At 62.3% G+C, this 26,153-nt stretch overlaps 5 protein-coding genes across 10 annotated transcripts; 3 read left to right on the top strand and 2 right to left on the bottom strand.

Moving 5' to 3' along the window:
- Nucleotides 1-183: 183 nt before the first annotated feature.
- AVPI1 (arginine vasopressin induced 1) lies at nt 184-1,079 on the bottom strand. Its single transcript, XM_032695211.1, has 2 exons — nt 457-1,079; nt 184-376 (listed from the first exon to the last, which is right to left on the bottom strand). Exons 1-2 carry the CDS (start codon nt 738-740, stop codon nt 316-318), a joined length of 345 nt encoding a protein of 114 aa, XP_032551102.1. The 5' UTR covers nt 741-1,079; the 3' UTR covers nt 184-315.
- Nucleotides 1,080-1,488: 409 nt separating this feature from the next.
- MARVELD1 (MARVEL domain containing 1) lies at nt 1,489-4,155 on the top strand. Of its 2 annotated transcripts, none has more exons than XM_032695538.1 (2): nt 1,489-2,590; nt 2,725-4,155. In XM_032695538.1, exon 1 carries the CDS (start codon nt 1,716-1,718, stop codon nt 2,241-2,243), a length of 528 nt encoding a protein of 175 aa, XP_032551429.1. In that variant the 5' UTR covers nt 1,489-1,715; the 3' UTR covers nt 2,244-2,590; nt 2,725-4,155. The 2 variants fall into 2 exon arrangements, with proteins under 2 accessions (XP_032551429.1, XP_032551430.1); XM_032695539.1 differs by having other exon boundaries at nt 3,129-4,155.
- A 1,334-nt stretch (nt 4,156-5,489) lies between these two features.
- Nucleotides 5,490-10,491, top strand: ZFYVE27 (zinc finger FYVE-type containing 27). Of its 2 annotated transcripts, XM_032695505.1 has the most exons (12): nt 5,490-5,719; nt 5,799-5,869; nt 5,941-6,127; nt 6,288-6,383; nt 6,564-6,676; nt 7,391-7,521; nt 7,889-7,960; nt 8,119-8,139; nt 8,328-8,472; nt 8,778-8,824; nt 9,395-9,476; nt 9,702-10,491. In XM_032695505.1, the coding sequence occupies exons 1-12, from the start codon at nt 5,523-5,525 to the stop codon at nt 9,764-9,766; spliced, it is 1,227 nt and encodes a 408-aa protein (XP_032551396.1). In that variant the 5' UTR covers nt 5,490-5,522; the 3' UTR covers nt 9,767-10,491. The 2 variants fall into 2 exon arrangements, with proteins under 2 accessions (XP_032551396.1, XP_032551397.1); XM_032695506.1 differs by lacking the exon at nt 8,119-8,139.
- Nucleotides 10,492-13,386: 2,895 nt separating this feature from the next.
- SFRP5 (secreted frizzled related protein 5) lies at nt 13,387-15,780 on the bottom strand. Of its 2 annotated transcripts, XM_032694940.1 has the most exons (3): nt 15,176-15,780; nt 14,394-14,471; nt 13,387-14,014 (listed from the first exon to the last, which is right to left on the bottom strand). In XM_032694940.1, the coding sequence occupies exons 1-3, from the start codon at nt 15,705-15,707 to the stop codon at nt 13,674-13,676; spliced, it is 951 nt and encodes a 316-aa protein (XP_032550831.1). In that variant the 5' UTR covers nt 15,708-15,780; the 3' UTR covers nt 13,387-13,673. The 2 variants fall into 2 exon arrangements, with proteins under 2 accessions (XP_032550831.1, XP_032550832.1); XM_032694941.1 differs by lacking the exon at nt 14,394-14,471 and having other exon boundaries at nt 15,176-15,716.
- Nucleotides 15,781-17,798: 2,018 nt separating this feature from the next.
- Nucleotides 17,799-26,058, top strand: GOLGA7B (golgin A7 family member B). Of its 3 annotated transcripts, none has more exons than XM_032695337.1 (5): nt 17,799-17,894; nt 23,519-23,644; nt 24,033-24,185; nt 24,334-24,435; nt 24,550-26,058. In XM_032695337.1, exons 1-5 carry the CDS (start codon nt 17,838-17,840, stop codon nt 24,649-24,651), a joined length of 540 nt encoding a protein of 179 aa, XP_032551228.1. In that variant the 5' UTR covers nt 17,799-17,837; the 3' UTR covers nt 24,652-26,058. The 3 variants fall into 3 exon arrangements, with proteins under 3 accessions (XP_032551228.1, XP_032551226.1, XP_032551227.1); XM_032695335.1 differs by lacking the exon at nt 17,799-17,894 and adding an exon at nt 20,870-20,970; XM_032695336.1 differs by lacking the exon at nt 17,799-17,894 and adding an exon at nt 22,290-22,387.
- The last annotated feature ends 95 nt before the right edge of the window (nt 26,059-26,153 follow it).

A 26,153-nucleotide genomic window follows, 5' to 3' on the forward strand; every position in this document is an offset into this window, starting at 1 on the left:
TGTACTCTAGGATGACCCTACTTAAGCAGGGAGGTTGGACCAGATGACCACTGTGGTCCCCTCCAACCTGACCCATTCTGTGAGGCTGTTCCCATTGCACTGGGTGCAGTACAATGGCCTGGACCCCGGTCCTGCCACCCTGAGGGAAGGCCAGGATGGGCAGGACACAGCCAGAGCCTCGCAGCCACCACTATCCACCCTTTATTAACCATTCATTGCACCCCGCCCAATACACTCCGTGTCCTCGGAGAGCCCGGCAGTGCCGACACCCGCTCTCCAGTAGCCGCCCTTCACGGCCCCGGCCGCTCAGCGCTGCTACACGGACCCCGAGCCTGTCTCGGCCCCGCAGTCGCTCTCCAGCTCCTTCTCCGCGATCCTACAGGGAAGAAACCTATGTTAGGGGCGTGGTCCGGCTGGGCTTCCCCCGGTTTCCCCACTGCCCCGGCCCACACCTACCGCAGGTGGCCGAAGCGCCGCAGCGCCGCCATCCCGCCGCCGGCCCGGGCCGTTCGCCGCCGCCGGAGCCGCCGCAGGGCCCGCGCCATGCGCCGCTGGCCCGCATACCGCCAGACGAGGCGGGCACGCTCCTCAGGCCGCTCGGCCCCGCCGCTCTGGAACAGGCTCCGCAGCTCCAGCAGCCCCACGCCCTGGAAGATGTTGGCCGAGGCCCGCTTACGGCCGCGGGCTGCTGGCACCGCCCGCCCCGGAGGGTCGCTCGCCACCGAGGCCGGCGTGCCCATGGCCCCGGCCGCTGCAGGCACCGAAGAGACGGTGTCAGGCTTCGCTCTCGCCGCTCGGCCCGGCCCGCCTCCCCGGGGATCCTGCGCGGATGCCCGGTGAGGAAGGGCGGGCGGTGGGGAAGGGCGCTGGGCAGGAGTCCAGCCGCGCGGGCGGGGCCGCCCAGGAACGCGGGAGGCACCCCGGCTTGAGCCGGCGCACGCAAGTCCGGTCCCGCCCTGCCCTAGGGCGCTGGGCCCCGCCGTGACCCACTTTCGCTCCGCCGCCGCCCCGCGCCCGACGGCCCCTCGCACAGACCTGGCGGTGGCGGGTCCGCCCGGCGCTCGCTGCGCCCCCGGACTCGCTTCGCGCCACCGCGCGGGGTCCCGCCACTGCCCCGCGCGCCGCTCATTCACCCTCGTGCCCGCCCCGCGGCCAATCCCCGCCCGCCTTCCAGCTGCCAGGGCCAATCGGCGCCGAGGGGCGCGGCCGCACCGCCTGTCGGAGGGGGCCACGTGGCGCAGGTGGCGTCACAAGCAGCGGGCGAGCCCCCGCCCCTGGGCGGAGCCACGGCGCGCGTCACTCCAAGGGGAATCCCGAGTGACGTACGGGGGGGAACCCCTGAGCGCGCCCCCCGCCGGCCGCCGAGCGGCGTCTCGGTGCGTTGCCCCCGGGACTCGCCGCCGGCACCGGTCACCGCCTCCCGCGGCCTCCCGCCGCCGCCTCTCGCGCCCTGCGGAGGGGCTCCCTCGGCGGCGGCGGGATGGAAGGGGCACGGCGGTTCGTGCCCGACGGCGGCATCCGCGGCGGCCCTCGGGTGTCCGGTGGGCCGGCGGGAGGAGCGGCGAGAGGCGGAGGCGGGGCGGGGAGGAGAGGAGAGAGGCCCCGCGCGGGGAGGACCGTAAAAGTGCCAGATGTTTGGCAGCGGCCGGGGAAGGAAGTCGCTGCCGGGGCCCTGAGTCCCGCCCGAGCCGCGCCGGAGCAGTCAGGGCCGCGCCATGGCTCGCACGGCTCCCCCGTCAGTGCCGCCGCCCCCGGGGCCGCCGGCCCGTGGCTCGCTCAGCCTCCACCGCGCCTACCTGAGGAGCCCGCTGGGCTTGCTGCGCCTGGGGCAACTGGCGCTGGGCGCTGCCTTCTGGGTGACGGTGGCGGCTCACAAGTACGAGGGGGCGGCCCACTTCGCCCTCTTCGCCGCCGTCCTGGTCTGGCTCCTCACCCTGGCCCTTTTCGGGCTGAGCCTGCTGGGGCGCTGGGAGCTGGTGCCCTGGCTGGGCTCCCGCTGGCTCCTCACCAACCTGGTGCACGACCTGGTGCTGGGTGTGGGGCTTTATGCAGCCGCCACTGGCATCATGGGCCACAAGGCCGGTCAGAGAAGCTATTGCAACCTGCCAGGCTACAGCCAGCACTGCCTCTACGGTGCCTACCTGAGTGCCTCTGTCTGCGGGGGCATCACTGCCTGCCTGTACCTCTTCTCCGGGCTCTACTGCCTGTCACGGCGTTGCCGGGACCAGCGTGACATCATCTGAGACCTTGAGCCACTTGGCTCCCTTTCTTCTCGCTCACGGACAGAGCACAGCCCCTCTCTGGGACAAAGTGACCCTGCTGCCCCATCCCCTCCTGGCTGACTGCACTGCAACTCCTCCAGAGACCCCTGCACAGATGGATGGACAAAGGCATTCCCCAAGCACACCTTTCCCTGCAACGCACCGACACATCATGGACACCCAGCCACTGTACAGGCCCTTCTCCCACCTCTGAACCCAAGGAAGGACCCAAGTGGAGAGCCCCTAAGAGGGATATCAATTTTTGGGAGCCCCTCCAGGACCTCTGCCAAACTCCCCTGCTCCCGACCTTGCAGATGCTGCATGCTCAGGTGGGTGCTGACCTCTCCCCAGGGTGGAGGGGAACTGTCCTGGGAGAGCTGAGAAGGGGGCAGTGGTGCCTAGTGGGGTTGGGTGAGCATAAAATCCATCCCAACCCACTGGAAGCCCCTTCTCGCCATTCCAGCTGCGTGGCGCCTCCGCAATTCCCTAACAGAGGCTCTGAACTTGGCTTCCCCAGCCCGGGGCCCCTCCTTCTGTCTGGCCTGAAAACATCCTTCATCTTATCAGATCCCCGCGGGGCTCAGCCCCTCCCTGCCCTGCACTCTGGGGGTGTGGAGACACCCGGGTACCACACAACCAGACCCAGCGTCACCCCAGGCCCCCGGACACAACCCAGGTCCAGTCTGGGGTCTGAGCAGGGCAGCAAGGCCTCCATCACTGCAGGACGAGGGGAAGGACGAGTGAGGTCTTACCCTGGGCAGTGGTAAATTCCTCCAACCTTGGAGTTTGTACAGCCCCAGGATGGGGCCAGGTGCCCCTGGGGGTTGAAGGGGCCAGTCTTGGGGTCATTCTCCTGCTGTTCTGCAGAGAGGTTTGTGGCTCCGAGCCACCCAGAGCCACTGAAGCAGACTGGGGCCAGGCTGCTCCAAAAGGGACAGGCACAGCCTCACTGATGTTTCTGGAGGCTGGCCTGCAGCCCTGCCTGGCTCTGCTGCACTTGGTTTATCATCCCAGAAGATTCTGATCTCTGGACTCTCCGACTTCATCCTGGGACCAGGCAGCGCCTGGAGACTGTGGCAAGGTGGAAGGGTGAGCATGGCAGCATGGCAGTGCTGGGCTGCTGCTGGCACTCTGGCCATGGGGAACTGGGACCGGGCATTGTGGGGACACAGCCTGTCTTGGAGAACAGGAGAAGAGGACACTGCCACTGGAGCCAGCCCAGCCTTGGATCAGCCTCCACAATCCACCAAGGGCCAAGCCCTGAGGAGGCCATGTAGGGCCAACTGGAGAAACAGGCAGCCAGAGACAGAATTCTTGGAGGAGCACCACACCAGGGCTGCCCTGCCACAAGCCCTCCTTGCCCTGCCTGGAGGCAGATCCTCTCCTTTGGTCTTGGTGCGAGGGAGGGTCTGCCCCAGTCTCTGTATGGGCTCAGATCAGTGGGGTGGGTGTCCCCAGCAGCTGGCTACAGGGTCTGGCTGTTGCCTGGGGTTCCCTGGTGCCTTTTTTGGGGTGAAGAGCAGCAGCTGTGATCCTCCTGGGGCTTGAAGGGGCTTGGGGTTGGTACTGGGTCCCCGATTCCATCATGAGGTGCTGTCCCAGCAGATATCCGTTGTGCTCAGGGGCCCTGCCAACCGCTGGGCCATGTGTCCCTTCCCTGGGTGGGATGTGCTGTCCCTGCCCTGTCAGGGCTGGTCCCTGACATCACCTGCCTCCGCCTGTTCTGGTGCAGTCCGTGGCCCAGGCTGCCCAAAATGCCCTCTGTGCTTCTGCCAGCACAAGTGCCTTTCTCTGGCTTTCTGCAGCCCTGTCTGTCATGCTGGCTCTGTCCCCCTACAGCCTCCTCTCTGGTGCCCATGGATTCACATTCCAAATAAAGCAATGTTGGCGCTCACTGGGTGTCTGGGGCTTTGTGCTGGGGCTGGAACCTGCTGAGTACGAGGTCTGAGCTGGGATCACCCCCAGCTCTGTAGTCCTGTAGCCCTTTGTCCTGGGGTCTCCCTGCTTGGAGCCCCTGGCCATGTCCTGGGGTGTTCTGGGGTCACAGGCGGGCTCCACTGGCACCTCTCAGTGCCTGGCGGAGCAGAGGGAGACTGAGTCCCCAGGGCTATGTGGTTGCAGGGATGCACTGAGGACAGGATGGAGCTGCATTCCTATGCGCTTTGTCACTCAGGGCTGAAAGAGCCCTCTGTCCTTGGGCCAGGACACTGCTAGGCAGTCATGCCCACACTGTTGGGCCCCCGGAGGGTCAGGGACCGGAGGGTCAGAGACCGCCTAGGGGCAGCCGGCATCTCCCAGGACTGGCTCCAGCCCTGTGATGCACTCTTGGGATGGGGTTGAGCCTCCCCTGTTCAGCAGAGGCTGTGGACAGCCGACAGCATTGTTGAGCCCTCATTGCCCAGGAGTCAGCACAGGGGTAAAACAAGGTTGCATGGAGTATTATGAGATCCCTGCCTTTTGGCATCGGAGGAAACCCAGGATCCCCAGAGCATCCCTGGGAGCCAGCAGCCCTGCTCTACTGCAAGCACCTGTCAGGACAGCTCGTGGTGCCCAGGGAGATGGGGAGCTGCTGTGCAGGGCAGTGCCTGTGCACCCAGGGCTGGGCTGCGGCAGGGGCACGAAAGGGCAGCAGGTGAGCTGCCAGCCACGGTTACGGGCCTGGAGGGAACCTGCCGCTCCCTCGCAGGGCCCACGCGTGTGGGGCTGCGCCCTGGTCTCTCCCCGGGGAGAGGTGCCACAGCAGTGGGCTCACGGGGACAAAGCCACTGTGCCCGACACGGCTAGGTGCAGGCCATGCCAAGATCCAGTCTGGGACTGAGACTTGGACCAGGACTGAAACGGATCCGTGCTCAGCCCCGGACTGGGACGGGATTCAGGCTGTGACTGAGCGCTACACCAGAGCAGAGGCGAACCGAGACAGGGCCAGGACGCTGATTAACCGCGGGTCTGGGCCGAGCCCCGTGTCTAGACCAGACCCATCCACACGCAGGACCCACACGGAGCGCCACTGGCAGGGCCGGGCGGCACCAGGCACCGGAGGAGCCGCCGCCGCTTCCGGTACCGCCCGCTCCGCCCCGCGGGGGCGGGGCCCGTGCGCCGCGCCCCGGTCCGACCCTCTGATTGGCTGCGCGCGGCGCCGCGCCCTGGTCCGGCTCCCCGATTGGCTGCGCTCGCGGCGCGCCCGCCGCGTCACGGCAGCGGCCGAGGGCCGAGGGCGGCGGTGCCGGTGCGGCCCCGTCCCGGTGCGGCCCCGGTGCCGTCATGCAGGCGGTGGAGCGGGACGGGGCGGCGGGCGGCTCCGAAGGGGCGGCGGGCGGCGGTGAGGCCCCACCAGAGCCGTCGCCGCCCAAGGCCGCCGCCGCTTTCGACCTGCTGGAGCTGGTGCGGAGCTACCGGCGACTGGAGCTGTACCTGGAGCCGCTGCGGGACGCGGCCGAGGGCGTCCGCTCCCTGCTGAGGTAGGTATGGGATGGGCTGGGACCCGTACCGAGATCGTCCCCGGGGCCTCACGTCCGTCGCCTCCCCCTGTCTCGGCAGGTGGCAGCGGCCCGTGTGCTCCCTCCTGGTCTGCCTCGGCCTCAACTTCCTCCTGCTCACCCTCGGACAAGGTGCGTGTCGGGGGTCGGGGCCGGTTCCCTCCCCAGAGCCCCCCGGGCTGACGCTGTCCCACCTCTTCCAGCCGCCTGGTACTCGATGCTCGCCCTGCTGGTCGCGGTGCCGGCCCTGCTGGGCTACCTGCAGGAGTCGTGCCGGGCCCGGCCCTCGGAGCCGGAGCTGGTGCGCAGGAGGTACCACAGCATCCGCAGGGAGGACCTGCGCAAGGTGCAGCTCTCCCGGCAGGAGGCCATCGCCCAGGTCAAAAGCTTGTGAGTCCCTGGGGTTTTGGGGGCCTCTGCAGCCGAGAAGGCTTCTCTGGGGTTCTGCAGAGAGTCTGGGTTTGTACCAGGCTGGCCACTGTAACCTGTGTGGGGGAGTCAGAGTGTGTGTTTGTGAGGCTTTTTTGTGACTGTGAGGTCTTATTCACAGCCTGATCCAGCTGGAGGGGTTTCTGAGCGGGATGTGTTGCAGCTGTGAGGCCGTGTACCGTGTGCTGTACTGGGAGAACCCCACTGTCTCTTCCCAGTGAGTAGTACCGGGTCAGACACCCTGTGGTGGGCTTGGTGGGGAGAGGGGGCCTCTGGAGCTGTATTTGATGTGTTTGGTACTTGAAGAGAGCAAGTGGAACACCAGATGAAGGAAGGGGTTTTATGTTGTGGTGTGAGTTGCTCCAACTTGACCACAGTATCCTGCTGGTTTTTGTAGGTTTTATGGGGCACTGCTGGGCACTGTTTGTGTCCTTTACCTACTGCCCCTCTGCTGGGTCCTGGCCATCGTCAACAGCACCCTGTTCCTGGGCAACACCCAGTTCTACCAAGGTATGAGAACTCCCTGGAAGTGTCCTGTGTGGGATGGGTTGGGGAAAGGCCCTCTGAGGCCAGGGATCCTGCCCTGGGCCTCTCCTAGCACCCTCACATGAGCACAGTGTCAGGCTCTGCTTGAATCCCCCCCCCCAAGGGCAACAGTGCCCTGTGATGGTGCTCAACAGCCCAGGGTGGGTGGTGTGGTCCCAGGGCTTAGCTGCTGGAGGTGAGATTCTCTCCTGATGTGTGTCCCAGCTTGGGTGCTGTTCTCTTCTCTGCACTGTGGCAAACCATGGCCTGGTAATGCAGCCTGTGCATGAGCATCACCACCCCTCTCAGTCCCTGACCCTGCTCTTCAGGACTTGAAACGTGTTCAGTGCCTGTGGCAATGTATGACACAGGTCTGAAAACGTGCCATTGGAAGAGAGAGGAGCTGGAGGCACTCCCTGTTCTGTGGCACATGGTGGAGGAGCATTGGATGTGTCTGAGCTGTAACTAAGGCCCCTGCTGTTCCCTATCCTGAGCTGGGGCAGGTGTCGGAGGGGTTCCTTACTGCCCTAACTTTGATGTGTGAGCAAAGAGGGGCTCAGAGTACCTGAGGGGTCAAGGTTGTATATGCCAGTGTCCCACCTTGGGCCCTGGAGATCAACTCTTGGAGACAACTTTTGTGTGGTGGGGCTGGGAGAAGGGAAGTGCCACCCTACTCCAGCTGCTTTCTCCCCTTACCAGTGATAATGGAGCTCAAGGCCTCGATTGAGCAGTGCGTGGGCACCAAGCCCCTCGAGAGCACTCCAGAGCCTGCTGAACCCCTGCCAGCAGCTGCTGCCCCAGATCGGACCCCCACACCCACCAGCGCAGAGGTGAGATAGGGACAGGGCTGGCAGCTGGGTGGTGGGAGTTGCAGAGTCAGCCCCTTGGGTCTGACCGTGCCTGCGTCCCTCTACCCACAAACTTGCTCGAGCTGGCAGCTTTGCTGGAAGCCTGTGAACTACTCTTGAGTTATTGGGAGAGTGTTCTGCTGCCCTGGGGGCTTGCCTCAAGTCCTTTTGCCACACGTAAGGATGTGGTCTGGGGAGACGGGGCCTCATCTCACCTTCAGGGACTTGTGTCTTCTCATGGGGCTGCCCAAGGCCTGGTCCATTGTCCTGGAACCTCCTGCAGGAATGTGGGTCCACCTTTGAACAGAGGCAGGAGAACAGCTGGAGTAGCTATGTGAATCTCTTGCAGGACCTTACCCCTGGCAGCGTGGAGGAGGCAGAGGAGGCAGAGCCTGATGAAGAGTTCAAAGATGCTATTGAGGTTTGAGCCTGGTGGGAGGTGGGCTGTGCCTGAAGGGCAGCTGAGGTGGGAAAGGGCCTCGGTGGGCAAGCCGGGTGCTCAGAGAGGGTGGCTGTGGGGCTGGGTGCCTCTGACTCCGTCTATGCTCACCCTCATCTCTTCCCATGCTGCGGGAGAAGGAGAACCAGCTGCTGGTCATGGTGAGTACTGCCATGCCAAGGTGTGCAAGAGGAGCATCTCCTCCCACTGGGGCTGGCAGCCTTTTTTTGGTTTGCCCGTGGCTTGTGGTGATGCCAGGTGGAGCATCCTGCTTGTTGGGTACCTGTCTCTGGGGTGGGCTGCCCTGCAGCCCTCAGCATGGCCCCAGCCACTGCTCTGCTCTCTGCAGGAGGATGATGAGAGCTCTCAGTGCTCAACCGATTTTGACCTCAGCCTCCCGGACAATGGTTTTATGAGCAAAAACGAAGTGATCCGCAGCAAGGTGTCACGTCTGACCGAGCGCCTGCGCAAGCGCTACCCCAGCAACAACTTCGGTAAGTTTGGGAGCAGGTGCTGCTTCGGGGAGCTCAGCAGAGGGATCTGTGCTGTTTGCAGTGGTGACCATGAGACTTGAAGTGGACAGAGTGGTGTAGTACCTGCCAGGGCTGTGCTGACACCTCCAGTGACCTTCCCCTCTCCATGGGGAGCATGTTCCCAGCCCTACCTAGGAAAGGCAAGGATGGGAAGATGCAGGAACGTCATCTCCGAGTGGAACCTTTACAACAGCTGTGGGTGTTCCTCTACCGCTCACAGCTCCAGGCATCAGAGCCCTGTCTGACCTCTGCTCTCTTTCTTTCAGGGAGCTGCACGGGCTGTGCAGCCACCTTCTCTGTGCTCAAGAAGAGGGTGAGTCTTTGGCTTCTACCCCAGCTTGCTGGGTGCACCTGGGGCAGAGGTGTTGCCCATGTCTGGCTTGCCCTGGCTTTCTCCAGCAGCTCAGGTGTCTGGCCTTGGTCTCAGCCCAGATGACCTCAGCTAAGTGCTGGGTGTTGCCATGTGCTTAATGGCGCCAGGAATCCCTTGCACTGTGGAGCATTTGTCCCTTTACTCCTTTGGAAGCTGACTCAGACCAAACCCACATGTGCTATTGTAGCTCTGTGTCCTGGTTTAGTCCATGTCTTGTGTCCTGGTTTAGTCCATGTCTTGTGGCCTGAGAGATTTCTGGTGAAGCAGAGCATGGGTCTGCTTGTGGGAATGACAGAAACAAACGCCAGCCTGTTGCCTTGTCTGAGCCCCTATGTGTGACACTTGGCACACAGTCCCTGGGCAGTTCTGGGAAGGATATATCTCCTGCCCCCTCCAGGCTCACATTGCTGTCTTCCTGCTGCCTCCCCTTCTGCAGACTTGTGGCGCCCTTCCCTTATCCCTGGGTTAGTCCGATATACACCTGGGACTCACCTCCATCTCTCTCCACAGCGGAGCTGCAGTAACTGTGGGAACAGCTTCTGCTCCAGGTGTTGTTCCTTCAAAGTCCCCAAGGCTGTGATGGGAGCCACGGGTGAGTGGAAAGATGGAGGAGGGCGGAGCTTCTGCTTCCACCTGTGCTGTCTGCCCCAGGATTTGCCCCAGCCCTGGTGGGGGGGGTAGACAGGACCTGCCCAGTGCAGCCTGGCTCAGGACAGAGCAGTGATGGGTTTGCAGCTCTCTGAGCAGCTCTGTGGCTGGGGTCCCTAGCCTGTGGTGGGAAAGGGGGAGCATCTCTGACGCCTGCTTTCCTTTCCAGCCCCAGAGGCTCAGAGGGAGACGGTGTTTGTGTGTGCTCTGTGCAACCAGGTGCTCATCAAGTGATGAAACAGACCCAGCCAGCTCTTGTGGCCTGCACTGCCTGACACCTGGGACAGCGGGCAGGCACCCTTGCCACCAGGAACGTGGACTGTTTGGATTGCAGCGTGGCATTCCCCAGACAGAGGATGCTTGCACTCTCTGCTTCTCCTGCTAGTGCCAGGCTAGGGCCTGACCAGCTCTCCTTGCCACGCAAAGGCTGAGTCCCTGTGGTGGAATATTGTCCATGGCTGTGCCCCATCCCTGCAGCTGCTCCAAGCCCTGGGTGCTCTCCGGCACTTGCTGCGCCCTGCCACGTGCTTGCCCAGGCCCTGTGGCCTGGCTCAGTGATGGAGGAGCCGTCTTTCCCTTCACCTCCTGGTTGGGGTGGAACAACCTCAGGGCTCTGTCCCTACCTTTCCCAGCACTGTGCTATAAATGACTGTATTTTTGGGATCAAGTCAGAACTCTACCTGCACCTCCAGGAGATGTGGTCCTTGGTCCTGGTCAGCTGACACCCTGCTGGTCACTCCTGTGCTCCTTGGCCTCACCACCTGCAGGTTTAGTCTTTTACCCCTGGATTTGGCTGTAGTGCAGAGGAGGGTGAGTTTGGGCTGGGCTGTGTGGCCGCGTCTCCAGTGTGAGAAGAGGCAGGAGTTGGTGCTGCTCTGTGCACTTAGTGACTGCTGCTTTCTAATACAGATTAATATATAATTGCATATAGAGAATGACCAATAAATTTCTTGTCCTTAGCTGGCTCTTGTCTTGTCCTAGTGAAAGCTATCCCAGTCCCAGGTGACTCTGATACCTCTATGGCCTTGGCCCTGCAGGTGCTCATGGAGAAATGGTGTGTCTCTGCCACCAGCTCTCCGTGCTTTACTGGAGTTTCCATCTTCTGTCCTGCTGTAGTCTTATTTATTCCCTGATCAGAGCTGTGTGCAGCCACCCTTTGGCTGTGCCAGGGCTGGATCCTGCTGGGCCAGGGAACACCTCAGCTCTGACAGGAGCTGTTGGGCTTCCTCTGCTTTCCGTGGCTGCTCCTTCCCCTGCCCTACCCATGCAGTGGTCCCACCAGCTGCCTGTGTGCACAAGGATGACCTTTCCCTGTGTGAACAGCAAAGCTCCCAACTATTCCAGGAATGTGACCCTGGCTGCTGTGCAGCTGGGAACCGCCACGACCTGGGTCCCTGCCAGCCAGCTGCAGCTTCCCCCCAGCCAGGGAATCTGGGGGGGCCAGCGCTCTTGGGCTGGCAGTGCCCACTAAACTGTGACACCCACCAGTCTGAGAAGTCACTGGAGCCCAGACCTCGCTGCACGTTGTACATCCCACCAGTGTGGGAGTTGTATGGGGCAGCTCCTCTTGGCTGTGGATCATAAACCCCTTCCCATGGAAATCTGGGGAAAAGCTGGACTTGGCACAGATGATGAGGGTGTCTGGGTTATGCTGTGTGTGGGGGGGGACTGGCTCAGCAGTTACTGGGGGCAGTGGAACAGCTGCAGCAGTGAGGAGGGCTGTGGAGCACCCCAAAAGCTGTGGGGTTGTGTTTGTGTATGTGTCTGCAGTGGGTTAAGTACTGGGCTGGGGAGGGTGAGCTGTAGAGCTCAGCCAACTGTGGGAGGCAGAGGAGTTACTTGTCTTTCTAGAGAAAACACTTGGAGCAATGAGCATGATGGCCATGTATGTCTGAACACTCCCTGGAAGATGCTAATGACACAGAATACAGAGGACTACAGATAAACTTGCGCTGTGGGAGATGGGGTTTTATTTATGCATTTTAAGTTTCACAGTTAAATGTCATAATTGACAATGTTTATTCCTGTGGTGGTGTGCTCAGCCCTCACTCTCTGAACATACCTTCTAATGATATTTGAATTTTTTCCTCATTTTTTTCCCCAGTGGCTGGGGAGAGGTGGGGGGGCAGTAACTCCCTGCCCCTGGTGTGAGGCTGGGGCAGGGGCTGGCTGCCATGTGTCCCTGTCTGGCTGCAGGGCAGGGGCACTGGCACATTCCCTGGCAGGAGCAGGATGTGAGTGCCATTTGGGGTTCTGGAGGCTCACTGGTGGGGCTGAGGCCATGCCAAGGAGGGCAGAGGGAGAAGAGGTCACCTCAGTGCAGTGCAGGGCAGGTGCCCAGTGGTCCTGCCAGCCTGGAGGAGGATGAGTGCAGACATCCCACAGCCTCAATTTCCCTCTTGTCCCGAGAGGCTCCCTTGTGGCCAGGCCAGCTCCGATGAGATGATGCAGTGTCAGGCAGCCAGGCACTGGGTAAATATCCAGGTGTCCACTCTCAGGCCTCCCTCACCCATTGGGATGGGTGGATACATGTGTGCATTGGGTAAACAGGACTGGGGTGGGCAGGACGCCCCCTTGCCAACTGGGACTGGGGGGCAGCCGGGGCAGTCGAGCCAAGCTAAGGAACAGCACCCTCCTGCCATCAGAGGGACTAGGCTGAGAGCTGCCCTGGTCCTTGTGATGCTGGGAAGGTCCTGCCTGGTGCAAGTGGGTGGCACCAGAAGTCTTTTGGGAAGAGGTGGGAGGTTGTGGCGTGGGAGGTCTGGCGGCCGGGCAGGGCTGGCAGGGAGCTGCAGGCAGGGCTTTCAGGTGATAGGGTGTGGAGTGGCCAAAGCTGGTGGCTGTCTGGTCCAGGATCTTCCCCCTACTGTGCTCAGTGCCAGGCTGCTCACATGTGCTGCCAGGCCCCAGCCTGCGGATTTGTCCCCTGGGATGACAGAGGGAGAAACCTCTCTGGCAAACATTGTCAGACTCAGCTGTGGGGCTCCAGCAGCAGTGATGCCTCTGTCCCCTCACCCTGCTCATCATGACACCCTCCCAGGGTCCTTGGAGGGGCAGGGGTGCCTGAGCGTCCAACCATGCCTGTGACTGCTGGGAATTTCATCCCTCGGCTTGTCTGAACTGCCCAGCCTGAGGCTCTGGGCATGGCAGCTGGAGCGGGGTAGAGCCAGAGCTTGGGGTGACCCTGCTCCCTCGGGCTGCCCCATTCAGTTGGCAGGACTGGGACCCCTCTCCCATTCTTCTGGGGTCCCTGAGGGAGCCCCAAGGGGCAGTTGCTCATGAACAACATTGGGCTGTACACGGACTTCTCTGAGGTGGAATAATTTACTGTGGTGTGTATGGGCAAGGGGTGCCTGGGCTGGATCATGCCAGGGCTGTGTGTGAGGGATGCAGCAGAGCTGGTCTGGGGGCCTTGGAGGTGCACCCCACACACACACACTGAGCCATGTGGAATGAGGGGTGAGGAGCCCGGGCAGGGGCTGTGATGTTCTGGTCACTTGGTCTTGAGGGGAACAATCTGTGGGGACAGTGGGGCAGAAGGGACCTGCCTTGGCTGAGGTGGGTCTGTGCAAAGGTGAGATCCAGGGCTGGGGTGTGAGCTCAAGGTAAGGGCATGGGATTTGTTGGTGGGCTGGAGTAGGGACTGCTGGGGCTGAGGGTCTGGGGCAAGTCATGAGGGAGCTGGGCAGGGTACACTGATACAGGGTGGGGGTCCAAGGTACAGCCAAGTGGTCCCAAGAGGGCCAAGCAAGGATCCTAAATGAAAACAAGGGGCTCTGGGCTGCTGGGCAGGGAGCTTGGGAGTAGCCAGGGGTCTCTAGTGCAGACTAGGGCTCACAAGCATGCAGAGCAAGGGTCCTGGGTTCAGCCTAAACTCCTGGCTGTGGGCAGGGGTCCTGGGAGCAGAACAGGGGTCCCAAGGGTGCAGAAAAAGGCTCTCAGGAGGAGGCAGGGGTCCTGGCTGTGGATCAAGGCTCCCACAAATGCAGCTGGGAATCCTAGGGATGCAGAGCAGGGTTCTGGGGCACAGCCAAGAGGCTGAGGTGAGCAGAGCTGGGATCCTGGGGTGCAGCTAGGGATGCCAGGGATGTGGTTTTGGGCCACTGCAGGAGTCCTGGGGGAGGGTATGGTGGGTAGAGTGCTAGTGCTGCCCAGCCCCATAGAGCAAGGGGTGGTAGAGGGGGCAAGGATAGGAGAACATGAACTTGACTGCGAACTTCATCTCCTTGTTGTGCTTCTGCCAGGGGTAGATGGCCAGGAGGAGCAGGCGGCCGCCCACCTTGCGGCCCATCACCAGGAAGCTGCCACTGAGGCTGTCCAGCTGGGGGCAGGGGCAGGCACCTGCGTTCCTCATGTGCAGCACCATCTTCTTGGTGTCCTTGCGTTTGAGCGGGCCCAGCTTCAGCACCTTCTTCTTCTGGGCAGCCACCAGGCGCCGCTCCCCGTTCTCCTCCGTCATCTCCTTGATGCGCATCTTCACCACTGTGTGGGGCAGCCGAGGGGCATGGTTGGAGGAGGGGGGCATTGCTGGGACACCGGGGAGGGGAGGGCCTGGGCCAGGCACCTGTGCAGAACAGGGTGCAGCCCACCCCTGGGGTGGGTCTCTGGGGAAGTTACTGTGTGGGGAGGGGAAAGGGGTTATTGAGTGACCCTCCCATCTGTCCCTTTCTGTCTATTCCCCCACCAATGTCTCCTCTTGTGGTGCACCCATCCATGCATGGTCTGAAGGGAATGGCCAGGAATCTCCCATGGGGCTGTCCCCATACACCCCCACCCTCTGGTCAACCCCTGCCTGGGCTGTCAGACCTGGGGGAGGCAGACCCCTCTCCAGGGGGGCTGGGAAGCAGACCCCAGCACTCACCAAAGTCACTGGAGCACATCTGCTCCATCATGCCATCCGCCTTGTGCTCCATCTCACACTGGGTGCAGATCTTGGACACTGTGGTGAGAGACTAGTCATTGTCACAGCTTCCTGCTGCTGATACTTGTCACCTGGGCCAGCTCCTCGGGGACATGCTTGGGAGAGTCTCAGCAGCTTCTCTGCTCCCTAGACAGCTGTGCTGAGGTAATGGGGGGGCACAGAGCACCTCTCTGGCCAGTGTCCCAGCATCCCCCCCAGCAGAGGGGATATGGGGATGCCCTCCCACCAGATGTTGTCACTTTGAAGCACAGCAACAGCGAGGGTGGCCCCAGCCTGAAGCGTGTTGTCACAGCCCCTGATCCTGAGCTGCCTTTGGCTGATGTACCCTCCCCTGTCTGAGGGGAGAGCCACCTGCAGCAGCAACGTGGGACTGAGACCCACAGATGCAGTATGCTCTTTGCTGCTGGCACGGGACCCAGAGGAAGGAGAGGGATATAGATAGCACTGTGGTGGATCTGCCAGTGGCTCCCACCTCATTCCATGTTCTCCCCTGTCCTGGGGCAGTTCTGTGCAGGCAGCTGGGTCCCCAGCTCCCTCAAGCAATGAGTGGTGTCCAGACAAAGCAGCTGATGCTGCTGGTACTGCACCCACTCGTGCCCTGCTGCAGACAGAGGGTCTTTGGCCAGTACTAGTGTCCCGAGCTCTGCTTCGAGGGGTGAAGGGATGAGGGTGCAGGGGCTCCACGTGCATCCCCATCCCATCACAGTACCCTTCCCACTTACCTGGTGGCGGAGTGGCTTTGCTGTTCCCAAACTGGACGGCAATGCAGAGCTCGTGGTCAGAGGGGAACTTGCCACAGTGCAGCATCTCGGGCCAGGGGAAGCCGTAGGACTCCATGACAGGGGCACAGGAGTCACGTACCACCTCACAGAGGGAGCGGCAGGGGTAGACGGGCCGGTCGAGGCAGACGGGGGCGAAGAGGGAGCAGAGGAAGAGCTGGGTGTCGGTGTGGCACTGCTTGGCGAGCAGGGGCACCCAGCTGCCAGCCTGCTGCTTGACCTCTGCCATGGTCTCGTGCTCCAGCAGGTTGGGCAGCCGCATGCGCTTGTAGCCCACGTCGCGGCAGAGCTGCATGTCGGGCGGGATGTCGAGGCACTGCGGCTCCCGCCCGTAGAAGCGCCCATGGGGCAGGTTCTCGGGCTGCCACCCATAGTAGTCGTAGTGCTGCCCGCCGCCCAGAGACCCTGCAAGCGCCAGCGACAGGGCCAGCAGCGCCGTGCTTCCCGAGCCCGGGGGGCTGCCTGCCTCCGGCATCGCCGCTGCCCTCCTGCCGCTGCCGGCCGTGGCTGCCGAGCGGGACGGGAGCGTGTCTCGGCACCTCGCCTGTTCCCTTAGCGCCTCCCACGCTCGCTGCCCTTTCTAGGGAGGCTGGAGGCCTCTCCGGCAGCCAATCTGCTCCGGCTGCCGGGCCCCCCGGGGCTGGCCCCCGGCACACCCCCCAGCCTGCCCACCCCGCTGCCCCAGTCCTCCCTTCCTCCTCGGTGCATGGTGCTCCATGCCCCCCACCCTCCCAGGGAGCCTCTCTGCATGCACCCCTTCAGCCCACCCTGGCTCTGTGTGTCCCTGGGATGATGCTGTCTGGAAGGGCTGGCTTGTCTGTCCCATGGGGATGTGGTGTGGGCACAAGGTGTCCCCATTATACACCGGTCCCCCTGCCCATCCCGATTGGCACCCCAGAGGCATGCCCTGTCACGTGCCAGGGGACATTGGTTATTACCCTGTGCCCCTTCTCTGTCCTGTGCCCCATGGGGTCTGGGTTTGGGTATGCTTGGGGTGTAGAGGATGGAGGAATAGGGCATCCCAGAGGCTTCATGCTTCAGCACTGGGGGAGAGCTGAGGTACCCAGGTACCATGTGTGCCATCAATGCCAAGGTGATGCCAATAGGCATGGGGCTCTTATTCTTCATGGGTGGCCCTGTCAGCATGCACTTTGGACACCTCATGTTCTGCTAGGCACAGGTCTGCTGGGGTTACACCTCCCAGCAAAGGGCTTTCACACAGGCTCTGCCAGTGCCCGGGATGTGGGCAAAGCTGCAGCCCAAGTGGGGTGAGAGTCCTGCCAGGGCCACATTCCCCCATTCCCTTGGAGATGGGCTGGGCCAGGGGGTGCAAGACTTAAGACCCCATTAGAAGCCCATTTGTCTGCAGGGGTTATCTGGGGCATCCCCTCCCTTTCCCGTGATCGATGCTCCTGCCTGGCCAACAGGCTTTGGGCTGCCGCTGGCCCCTGCCTGCCGGATAAGGCAGCTCTGTTAATGGTGATAGAGCAAACAGTCCAGTTCACGCAGTGATAGCAGCTGCTCTTTGCCCTGGGCTGGGGGCAGGGATTGTTCCCCCAATCCTGGTGAGGCCATGCTGAGAACCTCAGCCACACGACCTGCCCTTGCCAACAGCCTGCCTGCCCTGCCCATGCCCTCTGTGCTGGGCTCAGCAGCCATCACTGCATCACTGATGCTTACTGCCAGCCTGAGGGTGGGCTGGGTTCATCTCACCCCAGCCAAACCTGGAGATGGCACCATTAATGTGTAACTGCCGGGGAGCCCGATAAGATAGAGCAGCCCTTTATCAGGGCTGCCTGGTAGCAGGAGGGAGGGTGCTGGAGGCATCAGGCTGTCACAGCAGGAGTGAGATTGTCTGGAGATAAATGCTGATAGAAAATAACTAATCCGTGATGGATGGGCTTGAGCAGGGTGTAATTGCCATGGGACCTAGGCTGGGAAGGGGCTGGCAAGGCCTGGAAGCAGGAGCTGGGAGATGGAGGCAGAGCAAGGCTGTGTGTACAGGGTGGAGTTGCCAGTGTGTGGGATGCTGAGCACAATCATGGGTGTGCCATGATGAAGGTGAGGGGGCTGGTGAGGCTGGGGTTGAGTGAGGGGCTCTCTGCCAGCTGGCCCAGTCCCTCTGTCTGTCACGATGCCTTCATTAGAGCCACTGAATCACCTCCTATCAACATGGCCATGCTGGGGGGAGCGCAGCTGGCTTCAGGATAGGGGTGTCCATTCCCTGCTCTCACCCTTCTAGGTGTCCTGGCAGCCTTGTCTCTGAACTGAGACTTTCTCTCTGCTCTAGGGGTTCCCTGCTGCACTCGCATTGCTTCCTTAACCCTTTTCTACCCAGGATGCCCCAGAGGAGGTAGATCTGGGGTGTACCTCAGAGAAGGGTATGGACCCAAGGCAGGTGGATCTGGCACCCTTCCCTGCATGCTGTCTGCACAGGCTGCTCTAGTGCCCACATTCCTGTCCTGCAGCCATGCAACTGGGAGACTGACACTTGTGCCTGTCACTCCAGGGAGCTGGCTGTGCCAGCACTTGTGTCACTGCCTGTGTCAGCACTTGTGTCACTGCCTGTGTTGCCTGTCACAGCAGCGAGGACAGAAGTGGGGCCATGGGAGCTGCCCCCTCTGCGGTGGGGACCTCAGGGACGGTGAGCCAGAGTGGCAGGGTAAGAGGACATCCCCCTGAGGGTACCCCATTGACACTCCAGGCCCTCCCTGTGGAGGACCTGTGCCTGGTTGTAGCACAGAGGAGATCTGAGCTGGGGGAGCAGGAAGCTCCTGGGAAATGAGATGCTGAGAAGGACCTTGGCCTCCTCTTTCCATCCTTGTGTCCCACTCTCCTGCCTCAGTTTTGGGTGCTACTGACCTTGTTTCTGTGAGTAAAGATGCATCCCCTGGGCCTGGGTGGGCTGACTGGGCTGGGTGGGTTCTCTCCCATCCTACTGTCCTTCCCATCCTGGTTCTTGGGCTATGCCAGTGCTGGACATGGGATGCACTCACTGTGGAGCAGGGATGTCTGGGAGAGGACAGCACACTGGGGCTGACCATTCGGGGGCCCTCAGGAAGGGACAGCACGCTGGGACTGTCTGTGCAGGGACACGTGTCTGAGGGTGTCCAGCTGCTGAAAGGAGAGAGCACCCTGGCTGGGGGGCAATGCTGGGCTGGCAGCACAGCTCCGTGGGGGGTGGCCCTGCCTGGGAGTGCCTGTGGGAGTTTGGGGCACAACTGGGGACACTGTGGGGTCGAGGTAGCCCGGGGGCAATGTGGAACCATCAGGGTGGGCAGCGCACAGGGTCAGTGGTGTCTGTGCACTTGCCCTGCGCCCACACACACTCACTTGCCCGGCAGCCCCAGGAATGTGCTGGCAGCGTTCCCAGCCCAGCTGCGGAGCTGACGCGCTCTCCCAGCCCCGACCCAGCACCTCCTGGCCCTACCCAGTTCCTGCCAGCTTGCAAACAGACCCTCCCTGTTCACTGCCGGACACCCCGGTCCTGGCCCCCAGCACCTGGTCCTGCTCAGCAGGGCAGGGAGGGGGCATGTCCCATGTGGGGGACCCTCTGAGGAAGAGTCTCTTTCCTTCACGATGTAGCACCACACATGGGAACCTCCTATGCAGTGCTGTTTGCCCCTCCCCACCCCACTGGGGAGGTGGGAAAAGCCACCCATGTTTGCTCCCAGCACAGCCCCATCCCTGTGTGATAGGAATTCTTGCACAGCCTCAGCTCTCAGCTGGCACCTTTGCTAAAGTCAGACCTCAGCACCTGGCTCCAAAACCACATCCTCCTCTGCTTGCCTGTTTGCAGGAGGATGCTGAGTCCCCTAGCACCTGTTGACTTCCTTGGGATGTGCTAAGGGGCTGTCCCCACCCTCTGCAGGGGCTCCCAGTGTAGTGGGGTGCACCAGAACCACCCCTTGGTATGGACACAGCTGAACATGGCAGTGCTTGCAGATGCCGCAGAGGGGGGCCCACTCTCGGAGTGCTCAGTCGGTAGGGTCAGTGGCCCCAGTTTGGGGCAGTCTCCATGTCCTGCGTGAAGGGGCAGGCTGAGGCACTTGGAGCTGTTTTCCAGAGGCTCACAGCGTGGGGGACGTGTCCCCCTCCCCCCCCACAGGTGCACACACCTGGCATCTCTCAGGAAAGGTTATCAGCTAATCATATTGCCCCGCTGCCTTTGTGCCTCCAAAATGTCACTGTTGTCCTCACTGGATGGTGATCTCATGCTCCCCCACCAATAATGAAAGTCCTCCCAGTGCTGTGGGAAGCAGCTGCCAGGACCTGGCCCTGTTGTGGCCTCTTTGAAGCAGAGCTGGAGCCGCTGACAGCCCTGACAGGCAGGAGAGGGGGCTCAGCAGGCAGTGGGTGCAGGATGGGGCCCCAGGGGTTGGTCCTGGACTGGTTGCAGGACTCCAGCTGTCCTCCATGGCCTCCCACCACCCTGCTGGGGCTACAGGGAGGGTTGAGATGCTGGGATGGGGTGCAGAAGTGTGTACCCAGAGACACACTAGGGACACGCCCTGTTCCTGGTCTGGGAGCCAAGTGCAGGGGCTGAAACAGGGGCACTGCTGGGGCATGGCTGCTGTGATGTGATGGGCACAGGCATACTGTCTTTTGCAGGGTTGGCCATAGGGATCCTAAGTATGTCCTGTGTCTGTCCCATCGGGCCAGGGGCAGGGCCTATGGGCAGCTAGCCAGAGCCAGAGGCAAAAGGAGATCTGATCCAAGGGGCCTGTGCAAGACAGGTCAGAGTCGCTTCACTCCAGGCACAGAAGAAAAGTCAAGTAGGGGAGTAAAGGCAGCACTGGCAGCAGCCATGCCTATCCCTGCTGCAGGGCAGCCTAAAAATAGTCCCTCAGGGCTGAGCAGATGGAGCAAAAGGGACAGAGCCCTGTTGCTGCAGGCACCTTGCCAGCCCCCCTGACAGTGCTGGGGTTGAGGGAGCAACAGGGCCATGCAGCACTTTAGGGCTACCCTGAGCTCTTACTGTCCCTGATCCTACTTCCTGGGATCCCTTTGGCTATGCCAGCCCCCTCGACTTCTGACCTGCCTTGCTGGAAGCCATGGCACAGCATGGCAAGACCTGTCATAGCATGGCATGGCAGCAGCCTATTTCTTCTGCATGGGAACCAGCAGGGTCTATCCCTACTCTGGTTAAAACTGGAAAGCCCCTGATGGTGCACCCTGCCTGGGGGAGCTGGTAGACCCTGGTGTGCTCTGGAGGTGCTGGGGACCACAGATACCACAGGTAGGGCCAGGGGCTGCATGGTGATGGGGAGCACTTTGGGTCAGGTCAGGACTGTCTGTGTCCTGCCTGTCACTGGGCAGTATGGCTGGCAGAGAGTGGCTCCCCATAATGGGGTGATGTCAAAGGGATGACAAAGGATACTTCTTGACACGTGCCCTGGTGCTGCAGAGAGCAGGTCCATGGCTTGTGAGACAAATGGAGCCCAGAACTTGGGTTGGTGCAGCCAGAGAAGAGACAACCCTGGGGCAACACTACAGGTGGAGGATGATGGGCAGAGCCTGGGGTGGCGGGGACAGCTAAAGCCCCCTGACTGCTCTTGGCCCCTCACTGCAGCACAGGAGAGCAAACTTCATCTCTTGGCAGGCACAGCATTGCCATGGCAACTGGCAGGACCTGCCAGGTGGGCAGGAGAGCACTGACGTGGCAGTGACATGCAGCACGGGAGGGAGATGGGATGCAGAGTCTCGGTTTGGGGACATCTGGGGACATGCTTGGGAGTGTGAGCACAATGCATGTGCATCAGAGTGCATGCCTGGGGTACATGGGGTATGTGGGCAAATGTGGGCGTCTGATTGCATGCATGAGTGCCTGTGCCAGTGTGCATGTATGTGTTTGGGTGCATGGGAGACTTCACACGCCACCCCCTGAGGGGGTGTCCTTTGGTTTTGTGGCACTGTCAGGGCAGGGTGTACCTCACTGCTCCGGGCTGTTGGCTGGCAGGGCTGCTCTGAACCATGGGAGCAAGAGGTTTCCCCAAAAACTATGGGATCCATAGCTTTGTGTCTGTGGGGGAGATGTGTCCTCCAACTGGGGTCCCTGACTGTATGTGTCCTTTGGTCCCCCGGTAACAAACCCTGCCTGCTCTAGAGAATGGGGATTGCGCACCAACCACCCCAGGGCTCTGCCTCTATTTGCCCTGCCCAAAGCCTGCACTGGTGCTCAGGGCGGGGGGATCAGAAGTCAGACAGAGCTGCCCCTGCACTGCGGGCAGCTGGCCATGCTATGTTTGCTGTGTTCACCGTGTTCTTTGTATTAGTTGTGTGTGTTAGCTGTGTTCCCTGACAAGGCATACATGCTGGCAGGGCCCTGCGCTGCCTCCAGCATCACCCAGGTGTTGAGGGAAGGGCTGGCTGCTTTCTTGTCTGCCAAGGGCCCTGTGCCCAGCTACTGCATCCCTCTCACCCCACCACGGTCCCAGCTAGGAGCCGCCCCCTCCTTCACCTCTCGGGAGAGCGTCTCTTCCCCCCGTTTGGCATTTCTCCGGCTCTAATTGAGCTGTCAATGGGCAGAGATAATAGGGATTTCGTTAGCTCTGTCTTTGATGTCTGCCCGCCCTGCGACAGCAGCGCCAGCTGCAACTCCTTCGCAAACAAACAGCTTCAGACGAGGGCCCTTGGCACGGCAAACTGCCAGCCCCACGGTCGACTCCCCAAATCGCTGCCATTCCAGCCTCACGGCCGCCCAGACCCCCTGTTACCTCCAGCAGCACCCCCTCGGCAGCCAAGTTCCCCCATAGGGACCTACAGCTGCATCCCAAAGGCACCCAGGCTCCGCTACCCGCCGTGCCAGACCCCCGGGGACACCCAGCAGCAGCCCTCCCTCTAAGCCCCTCTCCAGGGCCAGCCGCGGGGCAGCGGGTACCGCCGTCCGCAGCAAGGGGGCCGCGTCCTGCAGGGGTCCCGTGCCGGTACCAGCGGGCGCCCATCCCCGGTGCCTCGGGGCGGGCCGCGGCGGACCGGGCGGCTGCGCACACGGGCGGCCGGGCCCGCCTCCGCCGCTCGGCTCGGCAGCACCGCGGACAGCGCCCGGCCCCGAGAGGCTCCGCACGGCCCCGGTGACGGCGCCGGTCCGGTCCGGTCCGGCCTCCCCGGCACGGCACAGCCCGGCCCGGCGCCCGCCGCGCCATGGCCACGGAGGTGGGTGCGCGGCGGCAGGGCGGGGGCACCCCGGCGGCGGCACCTCCCGGGGCCGCGCTGCGGCGGAGCCCCCCCGCTCCGCCCTGCCCTGCTCGCCGCCACCGGCTGCCTGGGCGCGGCGGGGCGAGGGCTCCGCGAGGGGTGCTGCTGCGGGAGGACAGCGCGGCGCTGGGGTCCGTGCGGGGGGAGTGTGGGACCGGGGGCTGCGAGGGGTCTGTGCGCACGAAAAGGCCGGTGTGTATATGGGGTGCCTGAAGGAGTGTGGGTGGGGGTGCAGGGTGGGTGCAGAGTACCTTTGGTGGAGGGAGCAGCGTGGGTTCGGGTTGGGGCACCCCGGGGAGAGGGATGGCTGTGGGACTCGGGGTCCCTGTCTCAGATGCCGTGGGCGGGACGTGGGCCAGGGACAGACGGTCTGTGGGGCAGAGAGCAGGTGGTGGCCCCATGTCACCCAGGGCAAGCGCAGGGAGGGGCCTTAGACCCGCCCTTGGCACAACCTGGTCCCTCTATCCACCTCTCCAGCCACCCCACAACCTAGAGTTTGGGCGGCTAGCACGGGCCTTCACACCCCATGGGGAATCAGGGCTTAGCATCTACCGCTGGATCTGCTGATCCTTTTTCTGCAGCCTCCCCACTGCAGCCTGCTCACCTACTGTGCCACTGCTGCAGCCTTGCTGCCCAGCCACTGATCCTGCTCGGCTCACTCCCGTCTTCCTGCCTGGGAGCTGCTGGGTTGGCTGTGTGCTGGGGTACTGCTTAGGACACGGGGCTGTCCCCTCCCTGGGCCATGGCCTGCTGTGAACACACACTCATGCATGCAGGAACCAGTATGGGTGAGCTCTGACAGCAGCCTGGGGCAGGGAGCACACTCATTCACCCACAGTCTGAGCAGGGGGCTGCCACAGTACCCTTCCCTTGCCACCATCCTCCCCTCACCACTTGCTTTGCATCTCCAGCACTGAGCTGTGCTCACGGCATGACACAGCCCATGCTAGGGGTTCCCTATCCTGGGGGGTGTGCGAACCTACAGACCCTGACACTGGGGGAATGGCTGCTCCTCAGGCCCCCAACTCTCCAGCAGGGATGCCTGGCACCCGCTGGCTGCAGCCCCCCTGTATCACCCACTGCCCCCAGGTGCACAGCCTGCAGGAGCTGCGGCGCAGCGCGTCCCTGGCCACCAAGGTGTTCGTGCAGCGGGATTACAGTGATGGGACCACATGCCAGTTCCAGACAAAGTTTCCCCCTGAACTGGAGAGCCGGGTAGGAAGACTGACAGATTGACAGGGTGGTGCCCTATGGCAGTGCCTTATAGGGGCTCAGAGGGTAGAGGGGTCTAAAGGCGTTGGGCCTCCATGGGATGTGGTATGGCCCTGGGCCAGCCAGTGCTGCTGGGTGCATGCAATCACAGTCACCTTGCCTGCTGTGCAAAGACTTGGATGCTACTGGGGACTGGGAGGCTCTGGTGAAGCCTGCAGGCTCAGCAGATCTTGGCATGGGTGGGATGTGGGCAGGTGCCAGTGAGCTGAGGCATCAGCTGGGCAGGGAGGAGAGAGTTAAATGCTCCCCAGATCCCCTCAGGAATGGGGACAGGGCGGTGCAGGGAGTCAGCCTCTGGCCAGACTCCTCTTCACTCTGGTTTCTGTCCTAGATTGAGCGGCAACTCTTTGAGGAAACTGTGAAAACCCTAAATGGCTTCTACGCTGAGGCAGAGAAGATTGGGGGCAGCTCATACCTGGAGGGGTGCCTGGCCTGTGCCACTGCCTATTTCATCTTCCTTTGCATGGAGACACATTATGAGAAGGTGCTGAGGTGCAGGGGAGGGCTCGGGGATGGGCATGTCTGGCAGTAGGCACAGGGATGGCTCAGGGATGGCACAGGGAGCAGGGGGCTGAAGGCCAGAGCAGGCAGCACTGCTGGCAGGCCCTGAGTGTCCCTCCGTGTGCTGGCAGGTACTGAAGAAGATCTCCAAGTATATCCAGGACCAGAACGAGAAGATCTATGCGCCACGGGGGCTGCTGCTCACTGATCCTCTGGAACGTGGCATGAGGGTTGTATCCTGCGGGCAGCAGGGTGCTGGGGGAATGGCAAGGGGCGGAGGGACATTGGGAGTGGTTGCCAGGCAATTGGGCTAGCACATTTCACTGATGATCCTTAGCGGGGCCCAGATTGAAATCTCCATCTACGAGGACCGGTGCAGCAGTGGCAGCTCCAGCAGCGGCAGCTCCAGCAGCAGCAGCGGTGGGGGAGGTGGGGCGGGGGGCCGGTGACTGGCAGGGAGTCCCTGCAGGGACTCGTACTGCCGGGACAGTGGCCTCTCCGAGCTCCGCAGGCTGCACTACCAGAGCACCCGCTTCTGAGCCCAGGGAGAGCGGGAGGGGAAGGCTGTGGCTACCCGGTGGGGCTGCCCACCCCCATCTACTCCATGCCCCCCACAGTGAGTCTGGCCCTGATCGGACCCACTGTGGGCAGGGGCTAGTGCTGGGGTATCCCAGGTGCTTCCCACTGAGCCAAACTGTTGCCAAGGGGCTCCCGCAGCCCTCTGTGTTCTTGGTGCTGCTGTCCCTGCCCCAGGCAAAGGGGGTTTGCCCTGCTGTGGGCAGCCACATGTGGCAGCACCCTGTTGCCATGGATCGGGGAGTCAGGGGACTGGAAAAGCCCCCAGCAGCACTAAGGGGGGGATGCACACTTAGCCCCATGCCCACAGGCACTGAGCTCTTGCTTCACCCCCTCCTTGGGGCACCCTGCTCTTGGTGCTGCGGCATGGGCTCAGCTGCTGCGTGTCCACTGCCCAGGGTGTCTGCAGAGCCCTGGTGCCGCTTCTTTTGCATGATGGTGCCATACATTCTCCCCAGCCCTGCCCCAAATGCTGCCCGTTGCTGCTCCCCAGCCTTGGCCACATGCTCTCACCCATCTGGCAGTGGATCCTTGCTGGCAGCATCCTCACCAGCAGCATCCTTCAGCACTGCCATGACACTGGGCACTTGCTTCTGCTCCCTCCCTGAGCTGGTGCCAACCCCAGCTGGACCCAGAAAGCTCCCCAGCCCAGTGTCCAAGGCAGGGAGGTGCAGTGCTGGGCAGGCTCCTGCTCCTGTGCCATGTGCCCTGGGCTCATGCATGGCCCAGTATAGTTGAGGCTGAGCTGTGGCATGGCTGAGGCAGGCTCCCTGCCCAGTCCTGGTAGAACCTGCCCATACCTGGCTGCAGCTCCCTGCCTGCACTGCCCCATGACCTGCTCCAATGCAAGGACAGTGCCTGGTGGAGCAGCTCCACCAGGACCCTTCCTCTCACACTGCTGAGCCCTCCCCTGCCCACGTGTCCTGCATGCATCTGCCACCAGCACCCTAATTCTCAGCCTGGCCTGTGGTGGGGACCCCAACGGGCACCTGGGCGTGGCTGCAAGGTGTGGAGGTTCATGGTCCAGGGTCAGATAGGGGGAAATACAAGGGTCCCTGTGACATCCAGCACCTCGAGGAGAAGAACTCCTGTCCAGGTGCAGGGCTGAACTGAGCCAGCATTTCTCTCCTGGGGTCCTGGAGGGAGGACTCTGCCCTGTGGGACTCCCTTTGGCTCGGTCATGACGTGTGTGAGGGGTGGCCCTGGCCTCAACATTCCTGCTGGAGCCCCCCTGCATGGAGACCTTCCTCAATAAACCCCACGCTTCTTCTCCCACTGCCTGCCCTGCATCTTCTTGTGCTGGTGGGGGGGGGGGGGAGCAGGACAACATTATGGGGGCAGAATGAGGCTGGGTATCCCTTATCACACTGGTGTG

Source organism: Chiroxiphia lanceolata, chromosome 8 (assembly GCF_009829145.1).
Source record: "Chiroxiphia lanceolata isolate bChiLan1 chromosome 8, bChiLan1.pri, whole genome shotgun sequence".
Lineage (NCBI taxonomy): Eukaryota > Metazoa > Chordata > Aves > Passeriformes > Pipridae > Chiroxiphia > Chiroxiphia lanceolata.